General features: G+C 39.2%; 1 protein-coding gene across 1 annotated transcript in view; it reads right to left on the reverse strand.

Moving 5' to 3' along the window:
• EFHC2 (EF-hand domain containing 2) overlaps positions 1 to 10,173 on the reverse strand; it is a 280,790-nt gene extending 270,617 nt beyond the window's left edge. Inside the window, 3 exon segments of the mRNA XM_036747276.1 lie at positions 9,877 to 9,969; positions 9,971 to 10,080; positions 10,083 to 10,173. Of these exon segments, the coding sequence (XP_036603171.1) occupies positions 9,877 to 9,969; positions 9,971 to 10,080; positions 10,083 to 10,173 (294 nt within the window).
• Positions 10,174 to 23,111: the final 12,938 nt, after the last annotated feature.

Here is a 23,111-nt window from a genome sequence, read left to right on the forward strand (position 1 = left end):
TCTATTTTATTCATGTAAGCATTTGGAGATATAAAACTTCCCTTAAGACCTGCTTTTGCTGCATCCCATAAGTTTCGGTATGTTGTCTCATTATTGTCATTCTCTAGAATGAAGTTATTAATTGTTGCTGTGATTTGTTCTTTGGCCTGATCATTCTTTAGGATCAGATTATTTAGTTTCCAATTAATTTTTAGTTTTTTTCCATGGTCCTTTATTACAAATAATTTTTATTGCATCTTGATCTGAGAAGGATGCATTGACTATTTCTGCCTTTCTGCACCAGATTGTGAGGTTTTTATGCCCTAGTACATGGTCAGTTTTTGAGTATGTGCCATGTACCACTGAGAAAAAAGCATATTCCTTTTTATCTCCATTCAGTTTTCTCCAGAGGTCTGTCACATCTGCCTTTTCTAAAATTCTATTCACCTCCTTAACTTCTTTCTTATTTATTTTGAGGCTAGATTTATCAACTTCAGAGAGGGGGAAGTTGAGATCCCCCACTAGTATGGTTTTGCTGTCTATTTCTTCCTGTAACTCCCTTAACTTCTCCTCTAAGAATCTACACGCTATACCACTTGGTGCATATATGTTAAATAATGATATTGCTCCATTGTCTATGGTGCCTTCTAGCAGGATATAGTGTCCTTCCTTATCTCTTTTAATTAGACCTATCTTTGCTTTTGCTTTGTCTGAGATTAGGATTGCTACTCCTGCTTTTTTTACTTTAGCTAAAGCACAATATATTCTACTCCATCCTTTTGCTTTTATGCTGTGTTTACCCTCTTTCAAATGTGTTTCTTGTAAACAACATATTATAGGATTATGGTTTTTAATCTATTCTCCTATCTGCCTCCATTTTATAGGAAAGTTCATTCCATTCACATTCACAGTTATGACTACAAGCTGTGTCTTTTTCTCCATCCTGCTTCCCTCCCCCTGTTTATGCTTTTATTTCTCCCTCCTCCCTTCCATTCCTCAAAAGAGTTTTGCTTTTGACCACCACCTTCCTCAATTTATCCTCCCTCTTGATTTCCCTCCCTTACCTTACCCTTTTCCCCTTGCTACTTCTTCCCTCCCTTCTGACCACCCCCCCCTTCATTCCATTTTCCCCTCCTACTGCCTGTAGTTTGATTTCTATGCTTATCAGAGTATGTTATTCTCTCCTTGAACCAAATCCAATGAGAGTAAAACTCATATACTACTCTTCTCCCTCCCTTCCTTCCGTCTACTATAATGTTTTTGTGCCTCTTCATGTGAAGTAATTTACCCTTTTCTACTATCTCTTTACCTCTTCTCCCAGAACCCTCTCTTACGTCTCTTAATTATGCTTTATCATCATATCAGTTATTTTATACTGACACCCACGGTCTATGTGTATCCCTTTCAATTACCATAATAACTGCACTATTCTCAAAATTGACAAAAATATGTGTGTGTGTGTGTGTGTATAACATATATAAAACAACATAATCCCATATAAGGATGTAAAGAATTTTCCCTTATTGATTAACAAGGTTTGGGAGGGGTGTTTCCTCCTGTTTACCTTTTTATGTCTCTCTTGAGTTTTGTATTTGAAGATCAAATTTTCTCTTGAGTTCTGGCCTTTTCATCAGGAAGGTCTGGAATTTCCTTATTTCATTGAATGTCCATCTATTTGCCTGAAAAATTATGCTCAGTTTGGTGGATAATTGATCCTTGGTTGTAGTCCAAGCTCCTTTGCCCTTCAGAATATCATATTCTAATTTCTCCTGTCATTTAATGTAGAGATGAAAGGTCCTGCGTGATCCTGACTGTAGTTCCACGATATGTGAATTGTTTCTTTCTAGCTGCTTGCAGTTTTTCCTCCTTGAATTGATAATTCTGAAATTTAGCTATAATATTTCTTGAAGTTTCAATTTGGAATCTCTTTCAGGGGGTGGTCGGTGAATTCTTTCGATGACTATTTTCCCCTCTGGTTCTAGGACCTCTGGGTAGTTATTTTTGATGATTTCTTTGAAGATACTGTCCAGGCTTTTTTTTTTTCATCGTGGCTTTCCAGTAGACCAATAATTCTTAAATTGTCTCTCCTGGATCTATTTTCCAGGTCAGTTATTTTTCCAATCAGATATTTCACATTTTCTTCTATTTTTTCATTCTTGACATTTTGTTTAACTACTTCTTGATGCCTCATAGAGTCACTAGCTTCCACTTGCTCAATTTTAATTTTTAATGAATTGCTGTCTTCATTTTGCTTTTGAGTCTCCTTTTCCAGTTGATTGATTTTACCTTTCAGGGTGCAATTTTCTCTATTTAGATTCTGAATCTCCTCAGCCATTTTGCCAATTCTACTTTTTAAAGATTTGATTTCATCAATGGGTTTTCCATTTTTTTCTTTTACCTCCCTACTTTGGTTTTTAAAATCCTCCTTTAGCTCTTTCAGGAATGCTTTTTGGGCTTGAGACCAGTTCATATTCCCTTTTGAGGTATCAGATGTAGATATAGTGTCAATGCTGTCCTCTTCCGAACTGATATTTTGATCTTCCCTGTTTACATAAAAAGAATCAATGGTCCTCGGTTTTTTCATTTTCTTCATGTTGGTTAGCTTTTTCCTGGCTTTACAGTGGATTTCTGCTTTCGGGGCTCAGTGAACTCTGTCCCAGGTTTCTTGTTCTGGGAATTGTAAGCCTAGTTACTGGCTTTATATGTTGTGGTTTTGGTTTCCTAAGGTGTGGGGGAGGGGTTGTCTGGCTACCGGAAGTCTCCTTTTCCCTTGGGGCTGCTCTCCAGCACCCAGGATCTCAGCCATTGTCTGTGCTGGTGTCTGCCACTTCCTCTGGCTGTGCAAAGGCACATCTGGGTTCCTGATGTTGACCCTTGCTCATTCCACCCTTCTAGGACTCAGGAATTCCCACTGTTTGGCTACTGAAGCCCCACTTCTGTCTCTTCTATTCCAGGGTTTTTCCCCGAGGTATTCTCTCTGGGTCGGGGAGGGAGGGATGAGAGCCATTTACCTGACCATTGCGTTTCCGGAAAGTTCAAGAAAACGAGTTTCAAACATTTGGGCTGCAAGCCTCAGGAGTAGATGTCTCACAGCTGCAGGCACTGTGCTGCTGCTTCCCATAGCTTTGACAGACTCCTGTTCTGTGCTGGGAGGCCTGGGGATCTCCACCGTTTTCAGGCACCCAGCTTTCTCCCATCCTGGATCACTGGCTGGTTTCTGCAGCTGCTTCTGCTTTGTTGTGGTCTGGTGTAGCTCCATGAGCCAGGCACTGTCCCAGCCCACAGATCCATCCTGTTGACCTTGCGGACTCTCCTTGCTTGGAAATTTGCCCCACTCAGTCTGCTAGTGACTTCTAACTCTCTCAAATCTGCTCAGATTCACTTTTTACGATGTATCTGACAGAACTTGTGAGAGAGCTCCGGTAAGACACTGTTTTCACGTGGCCATCTTACCTTCACCCCCCAAGGCTTTTGATAAAATATCTCATACTATTCTTGTGGAAAGGATAGATGTGGACGAGATGATAATATAATTAGATGAATTCAGAACTGACTGGACAGCTAGACTCAAAGAACAGAGCTTAATGGTTCATTGTCCTAACGGCAGTAGGTCTCCACTAGAGGATCCCAGCGATCTGTGCTTAGTCCTGTGCTGTGTATCACCTTTATCAATGACTTCAGAAAATAAAGGTATAGATGGCACACTCATCAAAACTGCAGCTATCTTGTGGTTAATAACATGGCACTTTAATTTTAAGGAGTGTTTGGGGGCAAATGGGAAGAGAGTAAGAGTACGAGAGTAAGAGAATAAGATCTGGTACTTCAAAACCTTCTCTTCTCTTCTCTTCTCCCTGTTGAATAGAATATGTTTGTTTTACCATGTATCGAGGTGATGGTCTATTTATAATAGATCCCATCAAGAAGAGTGGTTGTATAAAAACATGAGGGGCAGCTAGGTGTTACAGTGGATAAAGCGCCAGGCCTGAAGTTTAAACTTCTTAGCTCCTTTAGAAAGGGTGAGGAATTTCTTCAAATTCCATAATAATGGGATTATGGGGCAAGATTGCTAAAGGAGTAGCCAACATCCCCCCTGACAGCTTTTTAGAACAAACTTTGGAGTCAGTCAAGCAAAAAGAACACAGTCAGTTGAGCAATCATCTCCAGCAGCAAAGAAGAGAGCCAGCTACAGAGAACAACATGGATCTTGTGGACTCTGGAACTTCCAGCAACAGCAGTGAAGCTTCTAAAGCAGAGCAACTCAGCAAATCTCCCAGTAGGAGACACCATGGCCAGCAGAAGGCAGGGCCAGGGATCCCAGCTTAGTGACCTCCCCAACAGGGACACGGCATCCAGAGACAGAAGCCTGAGGATAGCGTTAGGACTCTGAAGAGCCAGGGATGGGAGCTGCTGTGTGTTTGCTTATGTGTGTGCATAGGTAGGTTGGGGAAGAGGCCTAGTGTAGGAGTTGCTGTTTGACCTTGGCTTTGAAAGAAAATAAGGATTCTAAAAGGCAAAGGCAAAAAGGGAAGATATTCCAGGCACAGGCACAGAGACAGGAGATGGGGTATCTTGTTTGAGGAATAGCAAATGGGCCAGTTTGGATGGATGGAGGGGAGAAATGTTTAATAAGCCTGGAAAGGCAAGTTAAAGCCAGGTTATGAAGGGGTTTAAATACCAAATAGAGAAATATGTATTTGATACAAGGGTAATAGGGAGCCACTGGAATCGCTAGTCAAAGAAGTAACATGGTCAGATCTGTGCTTTAGAAATAGCAGTTGATGATGGAGTCGGAAGGCAGATTGAAGCATACTATTGTCACCTTATTTTTCCCATAGTTTTTTTTTTCCTTTTAGTCTGTTTTTTCTTTCACGACAAGACTAATATAAAAATGTTTTACATGATGGTACATATATAACCCATATCAAATTGCTTACTGTTTTAGGAAGAAGGGAGGGGAAGGAGAGAAGGAGAAAAATTTGGAACTCAAAATTTTGTAAAAAGAAGTGTTAAAAATTTTCTTCACATCTAATTGGATAAAAATAAAATACTATTTAAAAAAAGAGAAAAAAGACATGGCAGTTGAGGATGGAGAAGGAAAAGACTTGAGGAAGGGAGATTAGGAAACTATCACAATAATCGAGGCAAGAGATGATAAGAACCTAAATTAGGGAAGTGGCCGTATAGGTAGAAACAAGAGGATGATTACAATAAAAGATGTGGCAGTAGAATCAGTCAGACTTGGCAAACAATTGGACAGTGGAGGATAAGTGACAGAGATGGGAAGGAAGACTCTGAAGTTGTGCCTCTGGCTGAGTAAAAGGACCATGGTGCCCTCAACAGAAAGAGGGGAGTTTGTAAGAAGGTATATCGGGGGAAAAGATAACCAATTATAGTTTAGACATGTTGAATGTGGGATGTTTATGGGACATCCAGTTTGAAATGTTCAAAAAGCAGTTGCTGATGTTAGATTTCTAGGGCTCAGAAAAAAAGAAAAGACTGGACACGCTGACATGGAAGTCATATACATAAAGATGATAATGGAACCTAAAGAAACTGAAGATGTCCCTAAGAGAGTCATCAGACTTAGGCATTAGGAAAGTGATGGTGATAAATTCATTAATACACATCAAAGAATATTTATAAAACGTCCTTAGTGATCCAATCAGAACATCAGTAATGACTCATATTTATGAGTGTGTGTCAGGGGTGGGAATCATCTAGTTTGGTCTCCCAAACTACTGCCACAGAACACTATGGGACTTGCAATAATAAATTAGTAAACAGAACCCATAAATGCTGGTTCAAAGAGTCTAGGAATATGAAATATCAAAACATAAATGGGAGTTACTATGAGCCAAATAGAGAAAAAATTAAGCCTATGTTTGCATGGAAAGCTTGACACATACAATAAGTATTTCTGAAACACATAATTCTCTATATTGTACTAACTTCAGTATTTCAGGGATATATGATGTCTCTTCTGTGAGAATATCTTTCCTGTCTCCAACCTGCAAAACCTATTCTTTTTTCTTTCTGAACATGGAGTCTCCCTCATATATCTGTTTGTTTTTCCTATTGGATTCTTTTTTTCCCCTTTTAAAGAATCCCTATTGATTTACAGGTGATAGGGCTGGTGCTGGGAGCCCCTTTTCTTTCCTCTGTCCAGAAGGGTATGTGATAAGAGAGAGTGACAAGTCCTTCCTTTTCCATATTCATGGAACTTAGTGGGTTGTTGTTTTTGTTGTTGTTTTGGAGGGGGTAAGAAAGGTTGTGGGTGTGTGTAAACCACTGATAATCCTTCTCTGATCAATAAAGCATCATTTGGAATGAAAAAAAAAATAATAAAGGTATGCTTTCCACCCGTAAGTAAACATCACAGGAAGCACAGTAGATCTCCCTAGGTACAGTATCTCTCCTATAAGCTTTTTGGTGATGAGTCTCTCCAAACCTAGCTTAGCTCATCCTAAGTATGCCAGGCCATTACTTAAAACTTTTCCAGCTTGAGCTCTTTGTGTGGTGGCTGAGAATTGGAAATTGAAGGGAATGGCTGAACAAACTGTGGTATATGATTGCAATGGAATATTATTGTGCTGTAAGAAATGACAAGCAGGATGATTTCAAAAAAACCTGTAAAGTCTTACATGAACTGATACAAAATGAAATGAGCAGAACCAGGAAAATGGTGTTTACTGTAACAGCAATATTGTACGATGATCACCTGTGAATGGATTAGCTATTCTCAGCAATGCAATGATCCAAGACAATCTCAAAGGATTCATGATGAAAAATGCTGTCCGCTTCCAGAGAAAGAACTTAATATTGTCTTAATACAGACTGAAGCATACTATTTTTCTCTTCCTTCCTTCCTTCCTCTTTCTTCCTTTCTTTCTTTTTCTTTCTTTCTTCCTTTCTTTCTTTCTTTCTTTCTTTCTTTCTTTCTTTCTTTCTTTCCTTCTTTCTTTCTTTCTTTCTTAATTCTAGTCTTCTTGTACAAAATGACTAATATGGAAATGTTTTGCATGATTGTACATATATAACCTATCTCAAGGAGGGAGGGAGGGATAGAATTTGGAACCCAAAACTTTTTTTAAACATTAAAAATTGTTTTAATGTGCAATTGAGGGGGGAATAAAATATTATTTTTAAAAAATAAAATAAGAAAAAATATTTTCTAGTTTGGTAGAATCTATCAGAACTCGTGTTCTTCTCGTCATATACTTATGCTAGGTGGCGTTGTGGATACAGGGCTGGACTTGGGAGTGCGAAAGAACTGAGCTCTAGCTCTGCCAGGTTAGACACTTAATAGCAGTATAACCCTGAGTAAGTGATTTAATCTGTCTCTGCCTCGGTTTCTTTCATCTGTTAAATACAGAGAATTAATAACACCTACCTCAAAGGGTTGTTGTAAAAATCGGATAACATAACACATATAAAGCACTCTGCAGACATTCATTATTATTTTTGAAAGGCAGTGTGAATGGATAGAGAGCAGACCTGGAGATCAGGAAGACCCGAGTTCAATTCCTTTCAACAGACTATCTATGCGTCTTTAGACAGGTCACAGAAAACTCTGGAAAAATATGAGGAGATGAGGATGCTGAGGTCCAGACTCAGTCCTATAGCTTCCCACAGCACCATGCTAGATCAGCTGTGGAGCTGGTGGAGGGCATTCTCCACACTCATGAAATCACAGGGTTTTTACCTCTCTCCTCTCCCTAAAAATAATAAACTTTACACACTGGCATTGGTCCTAATTTTAAACCTACAGAGCAAGGTAATGATGCTGCATGAAAGAGGCCAGGGGTTTTTCATTTACTGACAATAATAAACAGGCTTAATCTCCTGGCCATGATATGCTGAAGGCTTACTTCCACACCTTAATAATTCATATTTAGTGTGTTATTTTCCCCTGTTTTATAGATGAGAAAAGCCAAGCTGGTCACACCAGCTAATAAGCATCTGAGGCTGGAACCAGGTATCCTGGTTCCAAGTTCAATATTCTCTCTACTAAGTCATATAGTCCCTTTAACCAAAATATGAATTTTATAAATATTACCAAAAATATAAAAAGGTACCCAGCAGTACATTTAAAAACAGGGCAAAGAGATGAGAATTCAAGTACATTCAGATAATGGGCACTCAGCAAAAATGTTAGATGGTGAGCTCCGTAAGGCCAGGCACTGCCTTTTGCCTCTTGGTGTATCCCCACCACTTAGCACAGTGCCTGGGACACAGGAGGGACATACTTAATAAATGTTTACTGACGGCCAGACTATGCTGAATGATTAATCCCCCAAACCATCTGACATGTAACCTTCTATTTCCAAGTCCTACAATAAAATCCTACCTACCTCAAGCAAAAAGTTAATAACTGAAATGCCTTTTTAAAAAATCAAATTTACTACAGGCTTGCAGATTTTTTTAAAGATTTTAATCTTGGCTGACAACACTCTCCCTTTCCATATATCATAACATCTCTAAAGGCTAGGATAGGCCTAGAGGACATCTATAATAACTTCATGTTATTATAGTTGGAGGATGGTGTTTTCCATTTTTATTAAAATGACATTTTAGACCCAGGATCTTTTTTTCATGCTCTGGGCTCTTATTATTGAAATGGATGTTTTAATTAGGCTTAAATGAAGGCTCACGAAGTTTTCAGGATGTCATTTTATATACACAGAGGATCTAAGAAGACAATGGATTACAGAGGACAGAATAGATAAGTGTATCAAGGCAAATATTTAACAATATTGGTCTACACAGGGGGTACAACACACTGTTCATAAACCATAAATCTTAATGTTTCACAATGAAACCTTCCTAATATGAGTTTTTATAAAGATTAGTAGCTTATATGTGCCTTTTTTTCCTGTTACTAGATGGATGAACATTTCCAGAGGATGAAGTTCAACACCAAATTCTTCTGTGGAAGAAAAAGAAAAAGGGGGGGAGAGAAAGAAAAAAGAGAGGGAAGGGAAAGGAGGAGGAAGAGGATGGAAAAGAGGGAGAGAAGATGGGGAGGGAGAAGGGAGGGAAGAGTGGGAGAGGGGAGAGAGGGAAAAGAGAGGGAAAGGAGAGAGGGAAAGAAAAAGAGGAGAGGAGAGGTGGGATGGGAAGAGAGAGACCAAGGAAAAGAAGGAAGGAAGGAAGGAAGGAAGGAAGGAAGGAAGGAAGGAAAGAAGGGAGGGAGGGAGGAAGGATGGGAGAATGGGAAGATGGGAGAAAGGGAGGATGAGAGGAAGGGAGAAAGAGGAAGGAAAGAGAGGAAGAGAGGGAGAAAGGGAAAGAGGGAGGAAGAAATGGAGGAAGGATGTGAGAAAGGGAAGAAGAGAGAAATGGGAAGGAAAGAGAGGGGAAAAGGGAAAGGAACGAAGGAAGGGAGAGAGGGATAGGAGAAAGGGAGGATGGGAGACAGGGAGAAAGGGAAAGGAAAGAGAGGAAGAGAGGGAAAGAGGAAGGATGGGAGGAAGGGAGAAAAGGAGGAAGGGAGGATGGGAGGAAGGGGAAAAGGAAAGGGAAAGAGAGGAAGAGAGGGAAACAGGAAGGAAGGAAAGAAGGAAGGAAGGAAGAAAGGAAAGAAGGAAGACAAAGTTCCTTTTTATTTCTCATATGTTAATGTATACAACCATGGCTTGCATAGATTGCCGAGAGCTGGGAGAGTTGGCGTTGCTTGGGAATTAGGTGACCACACCAACACAAAGCTGGCCGTAGGCTTCGGTGACCAGGTCACCATGGTTCCCCCTCCTGATTTCCTCCTACCACTTCGCTTTACACACACAAATTGTGTTTTTTTCCTCTGCCTGGAGGGGCGCTGCGGCGTAGGGAGAGACAAGAAGACAAACTGAGAGACACTTAAAAAACCAAACCAGCCAACACGCCCCTTTTTAAACGCACTCCACAGTAAGTGCGCCCGTCCGGGAGAGCGGGGCCGCTGCAGGGCTGCACGGGCCGAGCGTCACCACGGGCATTAAACTGCTCCCGGGCCGGGCGTTAAGGAGCAACTGAAGGGAGCCCGCGGTCCTCGCAGGCGTGGGTGCGCGGGCCGACTCCTCGCCGCCCTCCAGTTCCGCCCTCGCTCCTCCCGGCTCCTCTCCGCAGCCTGCCCGGGCGGGCCTGTGGGCCCCTTCTTCCCCTGCCAGCTTTACTCACGTTCTTGTTGAAGGTGTATCCCGGCAGCAGCGGAAGGGACATGGCGCCGGGTCCGGGGAGGGCTGGGAGGAGGCTGCAAAGGGGCTTCCCGAGAGGCTGTGGGTGGTTGGCGTCCCGTTGCCTAGAGACCGAATCTGACGTCACCGGGCTGAAAGGGGCGTCGCCTCCAGGGAGATTGGTCCCTGAATCCGGGAGATTGGCAGGGCGTGGATGGATTCGTGAAATTCCAACCGAACCATCCCTCAAAAGTTCACTCCGCATTCATTTTCACAGCTGTATCTCTAATCCGTGTTTGCAAATCAACCCGTACAGATACGCCTTCCCCATGTACTCGGTAAACCTTAAAATGTGTAAATGCTGTTATAAATCTGTAAATGTTAATATATATCACATGATGTGTAAATGTGTGTTGTAATTATAGAGCTCATTTATTGCCATCATTATCTTAACCATCTTACTCATTCCAGTAACGCTATTTCTCTTCCCAAACATGCAAACACATCCAGGCTTCATATCTGCGTACACATGCACTGTAGTATAAGCTCTTAGCTCTTCACAGATGCTTGTTGAAGACTTTCTATTGATTTTCTCCAATTTGTCCTGTAATAGCTTGATTTGCAATAGCTGTTTGCATCTGGTCTTCTCCAGTAGACTGTGAGCTTGAGAGCGTGGGCTGTCTTTTGCCTTGCTTTGTATCCAGGGCACTGAGCACAGTACTTGGTACATGTTTGTTTATTGACTGAGTCGACTCACACATATGCATAACCTCCATATGTATAGGAAAATCACCAACTTCCACTTGCACAGACATGCGTCCTGTGATCACAGGAGTTTCACATTTCACCTACACAAAAGTGCTGCATACCTAATAAATCCAGTCCTGGGCACTTCTGATTTCTGGTCCCAACTATCTATTGGATTCTTCCCACTGGAGCTCCCATAGACAGCTCAAACTCAAAATGTCCTAAACAGCACTTGTTACCTTTTCCCCAAGACCCACCCTTCTTTCTAAATTAGTTCCGAATCATCTTTGACTCTTCAGGGTCTTTCCACCTTCTCAGATATCCAATCAGTTGCCGGGTCCTGTGATCTTTAAACATTCCTTTTCTCTACTTCCGTATGGTCACTACCTAGTTTTTCACTCCATCATTACCTTTCACCTAGACTATTTTAATTGATTGATTGATTGATCTGATTGACCTGATTGATCTCCCTGTCTCGAGTCTCCACCTTCTCCAATTCATTGGCCAAAATAATAGTCCTAAAGAAGGAATATAATCGTGTCTCTCTCCTGTTCAGAGTTCTAATCCTCCCTGTTGCCTCTAAGATAAAATAAGAACTTGTCCTCTGGTATTCTGCTATTTGTACCCATTTATAATCTCACTCCCACCCACTTTTCTTGGTACTTTTCTACCTTTCTACCTTGTTGTACACTTCTCTCCTTCATGCCCTCTGTCATCCAGTCAAAATGACCTCTTTGCTCCCACATTCTATCTTTTATAAAAATATTTTCCAACTATGTGTAAAAATGTTTAACATTCATTTTTTAGAACGTTGAGTTCCAAACTCTCTCTCACCATACCCTCAACCTTCACTGAAAAGGTAAGCAATTTGATATAGGTTATACATGTGCAGTCATGCAAAATGTATTTCTGTATTAGTCATGTTGTGAAAGAAAACACAGCTTCCCCCCTGCCAAAAAAAAAAAACAAACAAGAAAAATATAGAAAGTTTTTTTTAAAGTATACTTAGATCTGCCTTCAGACTCCCATCAGTTCTTTCTCCAGAGATAGATAGCATTTTTCCTCATAAGTCCTTTGGAACTGTCTTGGATCATTGTATGGCTGAGAATAGCTAAGTCATTCACATTTGATCACCATGCAATATTTCTGCTAGTGTATACAATGTTCTCCTGGTTCTGCTCACTTCACTTTGCATCAGTTAATGTAAATCTTTACAGGTTTTTCTGAAAGCATCCTGCTCATAATTTCTTATAGAACAGTAGTATTCCATCACAATCTTATACCACAACTTGTTCAGCCATTCTCCAATTGATAGACATCCCCTCAACTTCTAATTCTTTGCCATCACAATAAGAGGGGCTATATTTTGATACATATAGGTCTTTTTAAAAAAAAATCTCTTTGGTATACAGACCTAGTAGTAGTATTGCTGAGTCAAAGGGTATGCACAGTTTTATAGCCCTTTGAACATAATTCCAAATTTCTCTCCAGAATAGTTGAACGGTGCATTAGTTTCCCAATTTTTCCACATCTCTTCCAACATTTGTCATTTTCCATGCCTCTCTGTGTTGGTAAGCAAAATAGGCTCTTAGCACTTAGTTCAACAAGTGCCCTTGAAGAGTTTGGCTTTGTTTCTTTTGAGTAATTCAATGTATTTCATTGAGTCTTACTAAGTGCTAAGCCCTAGGCTGTAACCCCTATTAGGTGTTAGCCCAACCTATGTGGATGTGAACCTCCCAGGGTCCTAAGGGGAGGGGCTAACTCAAGAGCCAATCATAGCAGCCTAAGTTCTGGTCATTCAGATGCCATTTGACGCGTCTGAAGCCCTATAAGAAGAAAGGACAGAGCCATTTTCATGGGGCTCTCTCTTGATGGTGCTGATGCAGAGACTCCGGGCAGTTGTAGCTAAGGAGCCCTCCAGCTTGTAAACCCGAATGCTGAGACTTTGTTGAACTCTGGTAACTATGTATTGGGATTTGAATCAGATAAGGTCTGTCTGTTGATGTTTGTAATTTGTTTGTATTTTCCTCTGAAGTTCAATGTGCTGGTCTCTTCCCCTGAACTAAGTGAATGATATTTGCATGCTGAATTAAAGAAAGCTTGTCAACCCCTTTAACCTTGCTTTCCTTATTAAAGCAGATCAAAAGAACCTGTGCTTTTGCAGCGTGCTGGCAGCTTTCTGGGTGCTGGCTGTTGGTGGATCTTACACCCCCACAGCAGCTGCTAGCCGAATTGTTGAAACACTGTCATACGAGCCAATCTTACAGGTATTACTAGGTACCTCAGACTTGTTTTAATTTGCATTTCTCTAATCAGTGATTTAGAGAATTTTTTTTCATATGACTAAAAATAGCTTTGTTTCCGTCATTTGAAAACTGCCTGTTCGCATACCTCCTTTTGCCATTTATCAATTGGGGAATGACTTGTATTCTTAAATATTTGACTCAATTCTCTATTTATTTGAGAAATTTGGCCTTTATCAAAGAAGCTTGCTGTAAAATTCCATTTTCTGCTTTCCTTCTAATCTTGACTTGCATTGGTTTTGTTTGTGCAAAAAGCTTTTAATTTAATGTAATCAGAATTATCCACTTTATACCCTGTAATGTTCTCTATCTCTTGATAAATTCTTTCCTTATCCATAGATCTGACAGGAAACTATTCCATGCTTCTCTAATTTGCTTATGGTATCACCTTTCATGTCTAACTCATGTACCCATTTTGACTTTATCATGATATACAGTATAAAACATTGGTCTATACCTACTTTCTGCCAAACTACTTTCTGCCAAACTACTTTCCAGTTTTCCCAGCAGTTTTTTTTTTCAAATAGTGACTTTTTGTTCCAAAAGCTTGAATCTTTGCATTTATAAAAGATTAGATTACTATGGCCATTTAGTACTGTGTATTGTATACCTAGAATATTCCACTGGTCCACCAATTTCTTAGGCAGTACCAGATTGTTTTGATAATTGCTTCTTTGTAATACCATTTGAGATCTAGTATGACTAGGCTGCCTTCCTTCATTTTTTTTTCATTGAATCCCTTGATATTCTTGACCTTTTATTCTTTCAGATGAATTCTGTTATTATTTTTTTAGCTCTATAAAATAATTTTGGTAGCTTGATTGGCATGCAACTGAATAAGTGAATTAATTTAGGTGGAATTGTCATTTTTGTTATATTGGCTCAGCCAACTCAAGTAATTGATATTTTTCTCATTGTTTATTTCTGACTTTATCTGTGTGAAATGTAGTTTGTAACTGTGCTCATGTAGTCCATATATAATTCATATAGTTCATATATAGTGGGTTTGTCTCAGCAGGTAAACCCACAAGTATTTTATACTGTCTACAATTATTTTAAATGGAATTTCTCTTTCCATGTATTGCAGCTAGACTTTCTTGATAATACATAGAAATGCTGATGATTTATGTGGGTTTATTTTATATTCTGCAACTTTGCTAAAGTTGTTAATTATTTCAACTAGCTTTTTAGTTAATTTTCTAGGATTCTCTAAGCATACCATCGCACTATCTACAAAGAGTTATACTTTTGTTTACTCATTGCCTATTTTTATTCCTTCAATTTCTTTTTCTTCTCCTGTTACAATAGCTAGCACTTCTAGAAAATATTGGATGACAGTGGACATCTTTGTTTTCCCCCTGGTCTTATTGGGGAGACTTCTAATTTATCCCCATTATAGATAATGCTTGTTGATGTATTTAGATAGATACTAATTATCATTTTAATTTAAGCTGTATTTATTTCTATGCTTTCTAGTGTTTTAATAGGAATGAATTTTGTATTCATCAAAAACTTTTTCTGCATCTGTAGAGATAATCATATGATTTTTGTTCGTTTTGTTATTGATGTAGTCAATCATGCTGATAGTTTTCCTAATATTGACCCATTCCTGGTGTAAATCCTACCTGCTCATAGTTATATATTGTGATATAATTCTGTAATCTACTTACTAGTATTTTATTTAAATTTTTTACATCAATATTCCTTAGGGATATTGGTCAATAGTTTTCTTTCTCTGTTTTTGCTCTTCCAGGTTTAGGTGTCAATACCATATTTCTATTGTAAAAGGAATTTGATAGAATTCCTTCTTTGTCTATTTTTCTAAATATTTTATGTAGCATTATAATTAATTGTTCTGTAAATGTATGGTATGATTTACTTGTGAATCCATCTGGTCCTGGTCCAGAAAGGCGAAAGACAGTTCCTGTCCTCAAGGAGCACACAATCCAAGGAAGGAGACAAAATAAATATGTACAAACAATCTACATTGTTAGGAAATAATTAACAGAGGGCACACACTAGAATTAAGAAGGCTTGGGAAAGGCTTCCTGTATGAGATGAGATTTTAGTTGGGACTTGAAGTAAGCCAAGGAAGCCAGTATACAGTATGGATTCTATACTTCATCTGAATCAATAAATCAATTCACATTTATTAAACTTCTGCTATAAGCCAGTTACTGTGGCACTGAGGTGCTGGGAAGCAAAGACAAAATTAAATAGGTCCTGCCCTCAAGAAATTTATATTCTAACATATGAAACAACATTTTTGCATATTAAATGTGCTCAAAATAATTGCAAAATAAATGCAATATATTGTGCAAAGGCAATTTTGTCTAAGAGGTACAAGAAGCAGAGGGAAATAGTAAAGGCCTTCAGTGTAGGAGGTAGCTTTTGAACTGAGTTTTGAATACCAAAGATGCTAAAAGGCAAATCTCTTAGGTTCTGAACTAGCTCCTGGTTTTTTATACAAGCCCACTAGGGCATGATCAAATATATCAACTCATTAGAAAAAATTTCTGTCAGTGTCATTCCAATTCATCCAATGATTTTCAAGGGCTTTTTACACATCTAAAGTTTTTGATTGATACATGTTTCACTTGGTTAATGTACTAGGGCATAGCATCTTATCACTTTTAAGTGGGATTGAGTGATTTGATTGATTTATTCAATCTCACCCCCATCTCTATTCTTAAATATACATATAAAGAGATAAATACTACACAAATCAGAAATCAAAATACAGTAAATGTATAATACAAAATGTTATGAGATCTTATTAGGAAAACTCACTTCCATCTAGGGCAGTCAGGAAGAGAAAGCAGATAGACAGATGGAACAAGAATCAAAAGTTTCCTAATACTTTCTACAAAGTGGTGTGTGTGTGTGTGTGTGTGTGTGTGTTTCATTAGAGTCATCTTTGCTATGTAATGACGATACATGGTTCCTGTGATGAAACCACTGTATAACACTGTTTTAAACTGTTTTATTATGTGTCAAATCTGTTTAAAATGTGCAACAGAAAAAAGGAAAAGGCTTTTTACAAAAGAAGGTATCAATGATGCAAACCAGAGTTATAAAATATTCTTTCATGGCCAATAAAAACTCAGTTCTGGACCAAAGATTCATGTATCAAAAAGGAGGGAGAGAGAGGACATGTGACTTTGAATGACCACAGCACTGTGGTTGCTAAAATAAATTTTCCATCATAAGAGATAGTCATGGAAATGATATAGTATGTGACAGCAGGTTTCTTTGTGTCTTTTTATTAGCTATCCAGGATAAAAATAATCAGGACAAAGCTCTTCTTAATGGACTGAAAAAGAACAAGGACATCTAGGGATATAGATCTAAGATTCATATAGATTGCTGAGAAGCAGTATCTGTGATAAGCATCTGAAAGCCAAGCAATATAAGGAATTATGACAAATCTATAAGACCAAAAGCCATTTACCCAATGAATGGATGGTCAGGAGATATGAACAAAAAGTTCTCAAGAATTGCCTGCTATTAACAACTATATGAAAAATTGCTCCAAATCACAAATAACAAAAAATACAAATCAAAGGAACTAATTGACAGAAATGAGAAAATATGGAAATGATCTATTTTGGAGGAGTTTTGCAAAGAAAAGGACAAAAATATACTATTGATGGAACTATGAATTGGTCTAACCATTCTGAAAATTGTTTTGTACTTGTGCTAAAGTAACTGATTAAATGTCCCTTTGACCTAAACATCCCACTGCTACATATATACCCCAAAGAGGTCAAAATCTGAAGGGTTCCATAAACATCAAAATATTCATGGCATCATTTTTGTGACATCAACAAAGAGTTGAAAATATTGATGTAGGAATGGCTGAACAAACTGTAGTATATTAATGTGATAGGATATTGTTGTATTGTAAGAAATGGTAAATACGAAGAATTCATAGAAAAATAGGATGACATATGAACGGCTAAACAAAACAAGGAGAAATATACACAATGATTACAATCATGTAAACAGAAAGAATAAAAAATGAAAATGAAAGCTGCATTATTATAATGACCAAACTTGACCCTAGAGAATTGAAAAGATACACCTCCCCCACCCCCACACTCCTTTGCAGACTTGGGGACTATGGGTATGGAATATTGCATATATTGTCAGATACAACAAAAGTCTTGGTTAATTATATTGAATGTCTCTTTCTTCCTTTTAAAATCATTTTAGGGACAGATCTCTGGATAGGGGAGAGAGATTTATTTGGAAGCAAATATAATGCTAAAACAAAAGATGATATCAATAAAGATAAGATAAAGCATTTTAAAAAAAAAAAACGTTGCTGAGGAACAAAAATGATGCCTCCTCTCTGATGGAGAGCTCAATAGAGGATTGTTTGTATTAGTTCTTAATCATTCCTACCAGCTGAATATAGAGTCTCACTCAAATCTAATTCAATTCCAAGTCATGTTATCATCTCTCTGGTGTCATGGTCCTCTTCAAGAACAAAGGGCCAACCACAACCTGTGAGTAGTCCAAGCTGCCCCAATGGGGACCCAGTTGGCCAGTGCCACTTGGGCAACTCATCTCTTCCTCCCTTCCCCTTTCCTTCCTTCTGTCATCCGAGGGTGACCTGCCCAAGAGAAGGTAAATTTTGATGACCAAAACCTACCTAGGTAACTTGGGATTTACTGGCAAGATTTCTTTCTTAAGGACCATGCCCAAACCCAATTCACTCTGGATCTCATTGATTGGACAACAGTAGGTCTCTGCCCAAGCACCACTTAATGTTTATTTTTTAGGCCCTCCTAGCTCAGAGTGAACATAAATAGTAATTGTTTCTCTTCTGGCCAGCAACTCTGAGGATCTTCCTCTCCCAATTTGATTCTTTTTTTATCAAAGGGGCCATCTTTTGACTCACTTCTTAAACAGGCCTATTCACTGAATGGGCATTGCCCCAGTCAAAGTGAGAACTCAGAAAGACCATAGCTTAAAAAGGCCAAGGTCTCCCACTGCATCCTGGACCATCTCTAGTCATCCTGATCTATATTTTGCCACTGGACCCAGATGGCTCCATAGGAGAAGGTGAGGCTGGTGATTTTGTACAGCCCTCCCTCACTAATCCATTTCAAATAATTGCAAGTCATGGCATCATCTACCTGATGTCATGGTCCTCTTTGAGAATAAAGGACAAATCACAACAACACAGAGGACCAAAATAAGCATAGGGCCTGCTGGCTTTCTGGAAAGGAGTTGCAGTAAGTTTGCAAATTAGGTCTGGGAGAACTCTAGAATTAAGGAGTAATTAATAATTAAGTTCAGTGGCCAGGTTTTTAAAACTCTACATAGAGGTTCTTTTATTTGTTTTATAATGTCTCTGAATTTGAATTTATTACGCAAATGATAATAATTATTTAAATCACAGTGTGGTAGAGTGGGTAGAGCTCACCTCAGAGCCAGAAAATCCTGGGTTCAAGCCTTGTTTCTGATATATAATAGCTTGTTGATACTGATCAAATCACTTAACCTCTTCATGCTCTAGGCAACAATCTTAAAGTGTAGAGAAGGTGCCAACCTGCTGTGGCAGCAGGAGTGTCCTCCCCTGGGGATTCCTATACTGGTCTGGGCTCTATCGATATCTAAATATTTATATAATTACTTTAATCAAGAGGTCATTTTTATAGGAATGGGATTATTGAATGGATTATGTTTTTTTTACTCACGACCCTTGATTATCCACATGCACACCTAGCCTAATTCCTGAGATTAAGCACCATAACCTGAGGTACCGCTGGTGACAGTTATTAAAACTACTGACCTAAAAGGAAGTTACAAGCTCCTCAAGGATTTGCTTATTAAAAAATCTAGATTATTCAATGACAACAAACAGAAAAGTTCTTAAAGCAAGCACTCTACTACAGATCTCACTTCCCTATTCAAATCACTGCTACTCTTGTGATAAAGTATCTTGGTTATTCAATTTTGTGAGTATATGTGAAGAAGCAGGTTAAACTGAAACTAGTTCATCAACCTTTTCACTTTTTTCAAAATTTATATTCTAAGAGGACAGAGAGCCCTAATGGGAAGTATAGATTATCTCAATTTATCAGTTTGAGAGAGACGGAGAAGCTAGCAGCAGGGGATCAATCAATTACTCACTATATCAACAAACATTTATTAAGTAATTAAGTTTATTTTAATTTAACTTAAAATTTAATATTTTACTTTAATCATTTTATTTTATTTTATTCTATTTTTATTTTAATATATTTCTTAAATGTGTTAAATTTCTTAAATGTTTCCATGAGCAGCCCCTCTATTAGGCACTGGGTACACAAATACAAAGAATGAAACAATTGAAATTTAACAAGCCTTCCGGTGGGGCTTATGCTCACTGCCTTGGAAGAGAAGCCTAAGTCATGGGAGAACCTCGAAGTGGTCTTTCTTTTCAGTTTGGGAAGAGAAGAAGCTAATTTGAGATAGGGACTAGAGAGTAGAGATTTCTCTCTACCTTGGAAGTTTTAAAGATCTCTTGGAGACTTGTGAGAAAGAATACACAGAGAGGTGGTAGGGTTGGCTCCTTTGCAAAATGGAATAGCAGTATGATAAGGTGATAGCAGTTCTGTTCCTCAAACCCAGGTGAAGGAAGGTAAAGGGGAAAAGGAAAGGATAAAGGTTTGAGGTTTAAGATAAGAAGGCTCACTCGGGTGGCTGGAGCACTGAGGAAAGGAAAAAAAAACTGACGTGGAAGAACCAGTGGTTCCTAGCCTTATCTCCTACAGGTACAACTAACATCTATTTCTAAGTGTATCTTTTTATTCTGTTAAAGACTCCAACTTGATTACACACCTCTGGTTAACTCTGTCCTTTGCATTTCCTTGTTTCTTCTTGTTCTAAACATGAGGCTCAGGACAGTTCTGAGAGCCAAGAAAGGAAAAGTCACTCTTTCTAGTGCCCTGCTCAGTTTCCAACCCCTCCCCCCACCCACCCCCAACCTATTATTAGAGAGTTTTCACCCTTCAATTGGGGGTATAGTCATGAGAGAGTAGATAAACATTTATTAAGTACCTGTTGTTGTTTGTTCTTTGACCATGACTTTAGGGAAATGAGGCCATGATATGCAAATGAATTGGATTTGAGTGAGGGAGGGCTGTGCAAAGTCACCAGCCTCACTTTCTCCTCTAGAGCCATCTGGGTCAAGTGGCAAGATGCAGATCAGGAAGACTGGAGATCCTGCAATGTGCTAAACACTGCAATGATGTAGCCTGATGAGACAGATTTAAAAGGCCCCAAATTCATACTAATTCTGTCCATGGAAGAAACATAATTATGAAACATATGAATGGCCTTATTACATTGTAAACTTCCCCATTAGATTGTGAGCTCCCTTAAGGCAGAGATTGTCTTTTGCCTTTCTTTGTATCCTCAGCATTCATCACAGTGGACATGATAACATAGAAATGTCCTGGGCAATACGATAATCAGTGGTATGACTTCTTATTCTTATATTTATTCTATATACATTTATACATGTACATATTTCCTTTCCCCCTAAAAGTGTAAATTCTTTGCAAGTAGGTGTAACCCAAAGGTGTGCTACACACCCAAGGCAATCCTATGCTACCATGTCCACTTCATCATTAACATCAAAAGAACACCATAATGTTTGTAAAGATTCTCAGGGATTATTGATACCTGTAATCAGCTGCATACCCAGCTGCATAGCCTTGGCCTTGCTTGCCCTTGTCAGTATACCCAGGATCTAACACCTATACATGTAGGAACTAGAAACATATGTTAAAAAATGATAAAAACCCAAAGATTTGTAACTAGGATACAGGTCGCAGAGCTATAGGATCAAGAGACTCAACTGAGAAACAAAAATCAACAAAGTTCAAGGTAATCAGCAAATTTACAACATTACCTCTGCTATCTACCCCATTACTTTCTGTGCTTACATCAATGGGTTGGGGGTAGGGAGGAGCATTGATTAGTCAAAGACCAAGAACATACCTCTGCCCTCATCAATCCCCGCCCCCCAACACACAAATTATGTTTTTCATTCCTTTTCTAAAATTTCCCTTTTCTATTTAACCCTACTAGACTATAATTGAAGGTAGCTGGGAGATTTGGAAACTTGCTAGGTTTCCAGATGTTTACTTTCAGTATTAAGTCATTACTTTATGATAAAATTTTGGGCCAACAAAAGACTCAAAATAAGGATTACTTAATATACAAAAGTACATAAAAAAGAAGATAAAGAATTTCTCTGCTTCATGAAGGGAGATATTTTCTTTGCTCAGCAAGAGCTGGGAAGGAGGCCAGAATTGAGGTGGGCAAAGTGGTGTTATATGCCACAAATCTTACTGAAACATCTGGGGACTAAATATTTTAAAATATCCTTTTTACAAAATGGATAATTTTACAAAAGAAATAATGAGCTCAGGAAGTCAGTATGCTGGGAAAAACCATTCACCATCCCTTCAGTAAGTGGTTCTTCAGTGTATTTCAAAGAAGCTAACCTCTAGAGGGAAAAGAAGCTAACCTCTAGAGGAAAAAGAAGCAAGCATTGTAGCCTACCTATAGAAAATCAAATGTGCACATGAGGTTGGCCTGGTGATGCTACCATAGCAAATCAGCAAGGCTATGAGTGCCTACACTCACTCATGAACTCCCCGAGGTGGTTAGATCAGAATTCACCTGGGCTAGAAAGATCACTCTGGTTCCTGTAATCATCTTTAATATCTGTGAACTTGAAAGGTAAAAAAAAAGAAACAGGCAAATTGCTTATAACTCAGATAGCCTCAGTTTTACTTTTAAAAATTAGTTATAGGGGGGCGGAGCCAAGATGGCAGCTGGAAAGCAGGGACTAGAGTGAGCTCCCCACCAAGTCCCTCCAAAAACCTATAAAATGGCCTCTGAACCAATTCTAAAACTGTGGAACCCACAAAATAGCAGAGGAAAGCAGGGCTTCAGCCCAGGACAGCCTGGATGGTTGCTGGATGAGGTCTATCCTGCATGGAACTGGGAGCGGAGCAGAGCCCAGCTTGGTCTGTGAGGACCAACCAGACCAGGAACTGGGCGGAGCAGGCCCTAGCGCCCTGAATCAGTGAGCTGTGGCAGTTACCAGACTTCTCAACCCACAAACACCAAACACAACAGAGAAAGTTAGTGGGAAAAGCTGCTGGGGACAGGGTGATAGAGTTGCAGGTCAGCCACCGCCATGGGGGCAGCGGAGGTGGGGCAGCTACAGAACTACAACTGCAGTTGCTTCCAGCCCCAGGCCCACCTGGTGGGAGGAATTAAGTGGCTGATCAGAGCAGGAGTGTAGAGCCTGCTGAAGATCTGAGTCCAGTCCGGGTTGGGGGTTCTTGAGGAAGAAGGAGTGCTGGTGTGGCAGAGCTGGCCGTAATAGCTCTGAAAACAACAGTGCATCCCCCAAGCTTGGAACAAAGTACTCTTTATTCTACAAGCAGTCATACCCCAACGAAAAACTCAAGGGTAAAGTAAGTTGGCTGGGAACATGGCCAGGCAGCGAAAATGCACTCAGATTCAGTTTCAGACTTTGGAATCTTTCTTTGGTGACAAAGAAGACCAAAACATACAGCCAGAAGAAGTCAACAAAGTCAAAGAGCCTACAACAAAAGCCTCCAAGAAAAACATGAACTGGTCTCAGGCCATGGAAGAGCTCAAAAAGGATTTGGGAAAGCAAATTACAGAAGTAGAGGAAAAATTGGGAAGAGAAATGAGAGTGATGTGAGAAAACCATGAAATACAACTCAATGACTTGCTGAAGGAGACCCAAAAAAATACTGAAAAATATACTGAAGAAAACAACACCTTAAAAAATAGACTAACTCAAATAGCAAAAGAGCTCCAAAAAGCCAATGAGGAGAAGAATGCCTTGAAAGGTAGAATTAGCCAAATGGAAAAGGAGGTCCAAAAGACC

The sequence above is a fragment of the Trichosurus vulpecula genome, chromosome 2 (genome assembly GCF_011100635.1).
Source record: "Trichosurus vulpecula isolate mTriVul1 chromosome 2, mTriVul1.pri, whole genome shotgun sequence".
NCBI lineage: Eukaryota > Metazoa > Chordata > Mammalia > Diprotodontia > Phalangeridae > Trichosurus > Trichosurus vulpecula.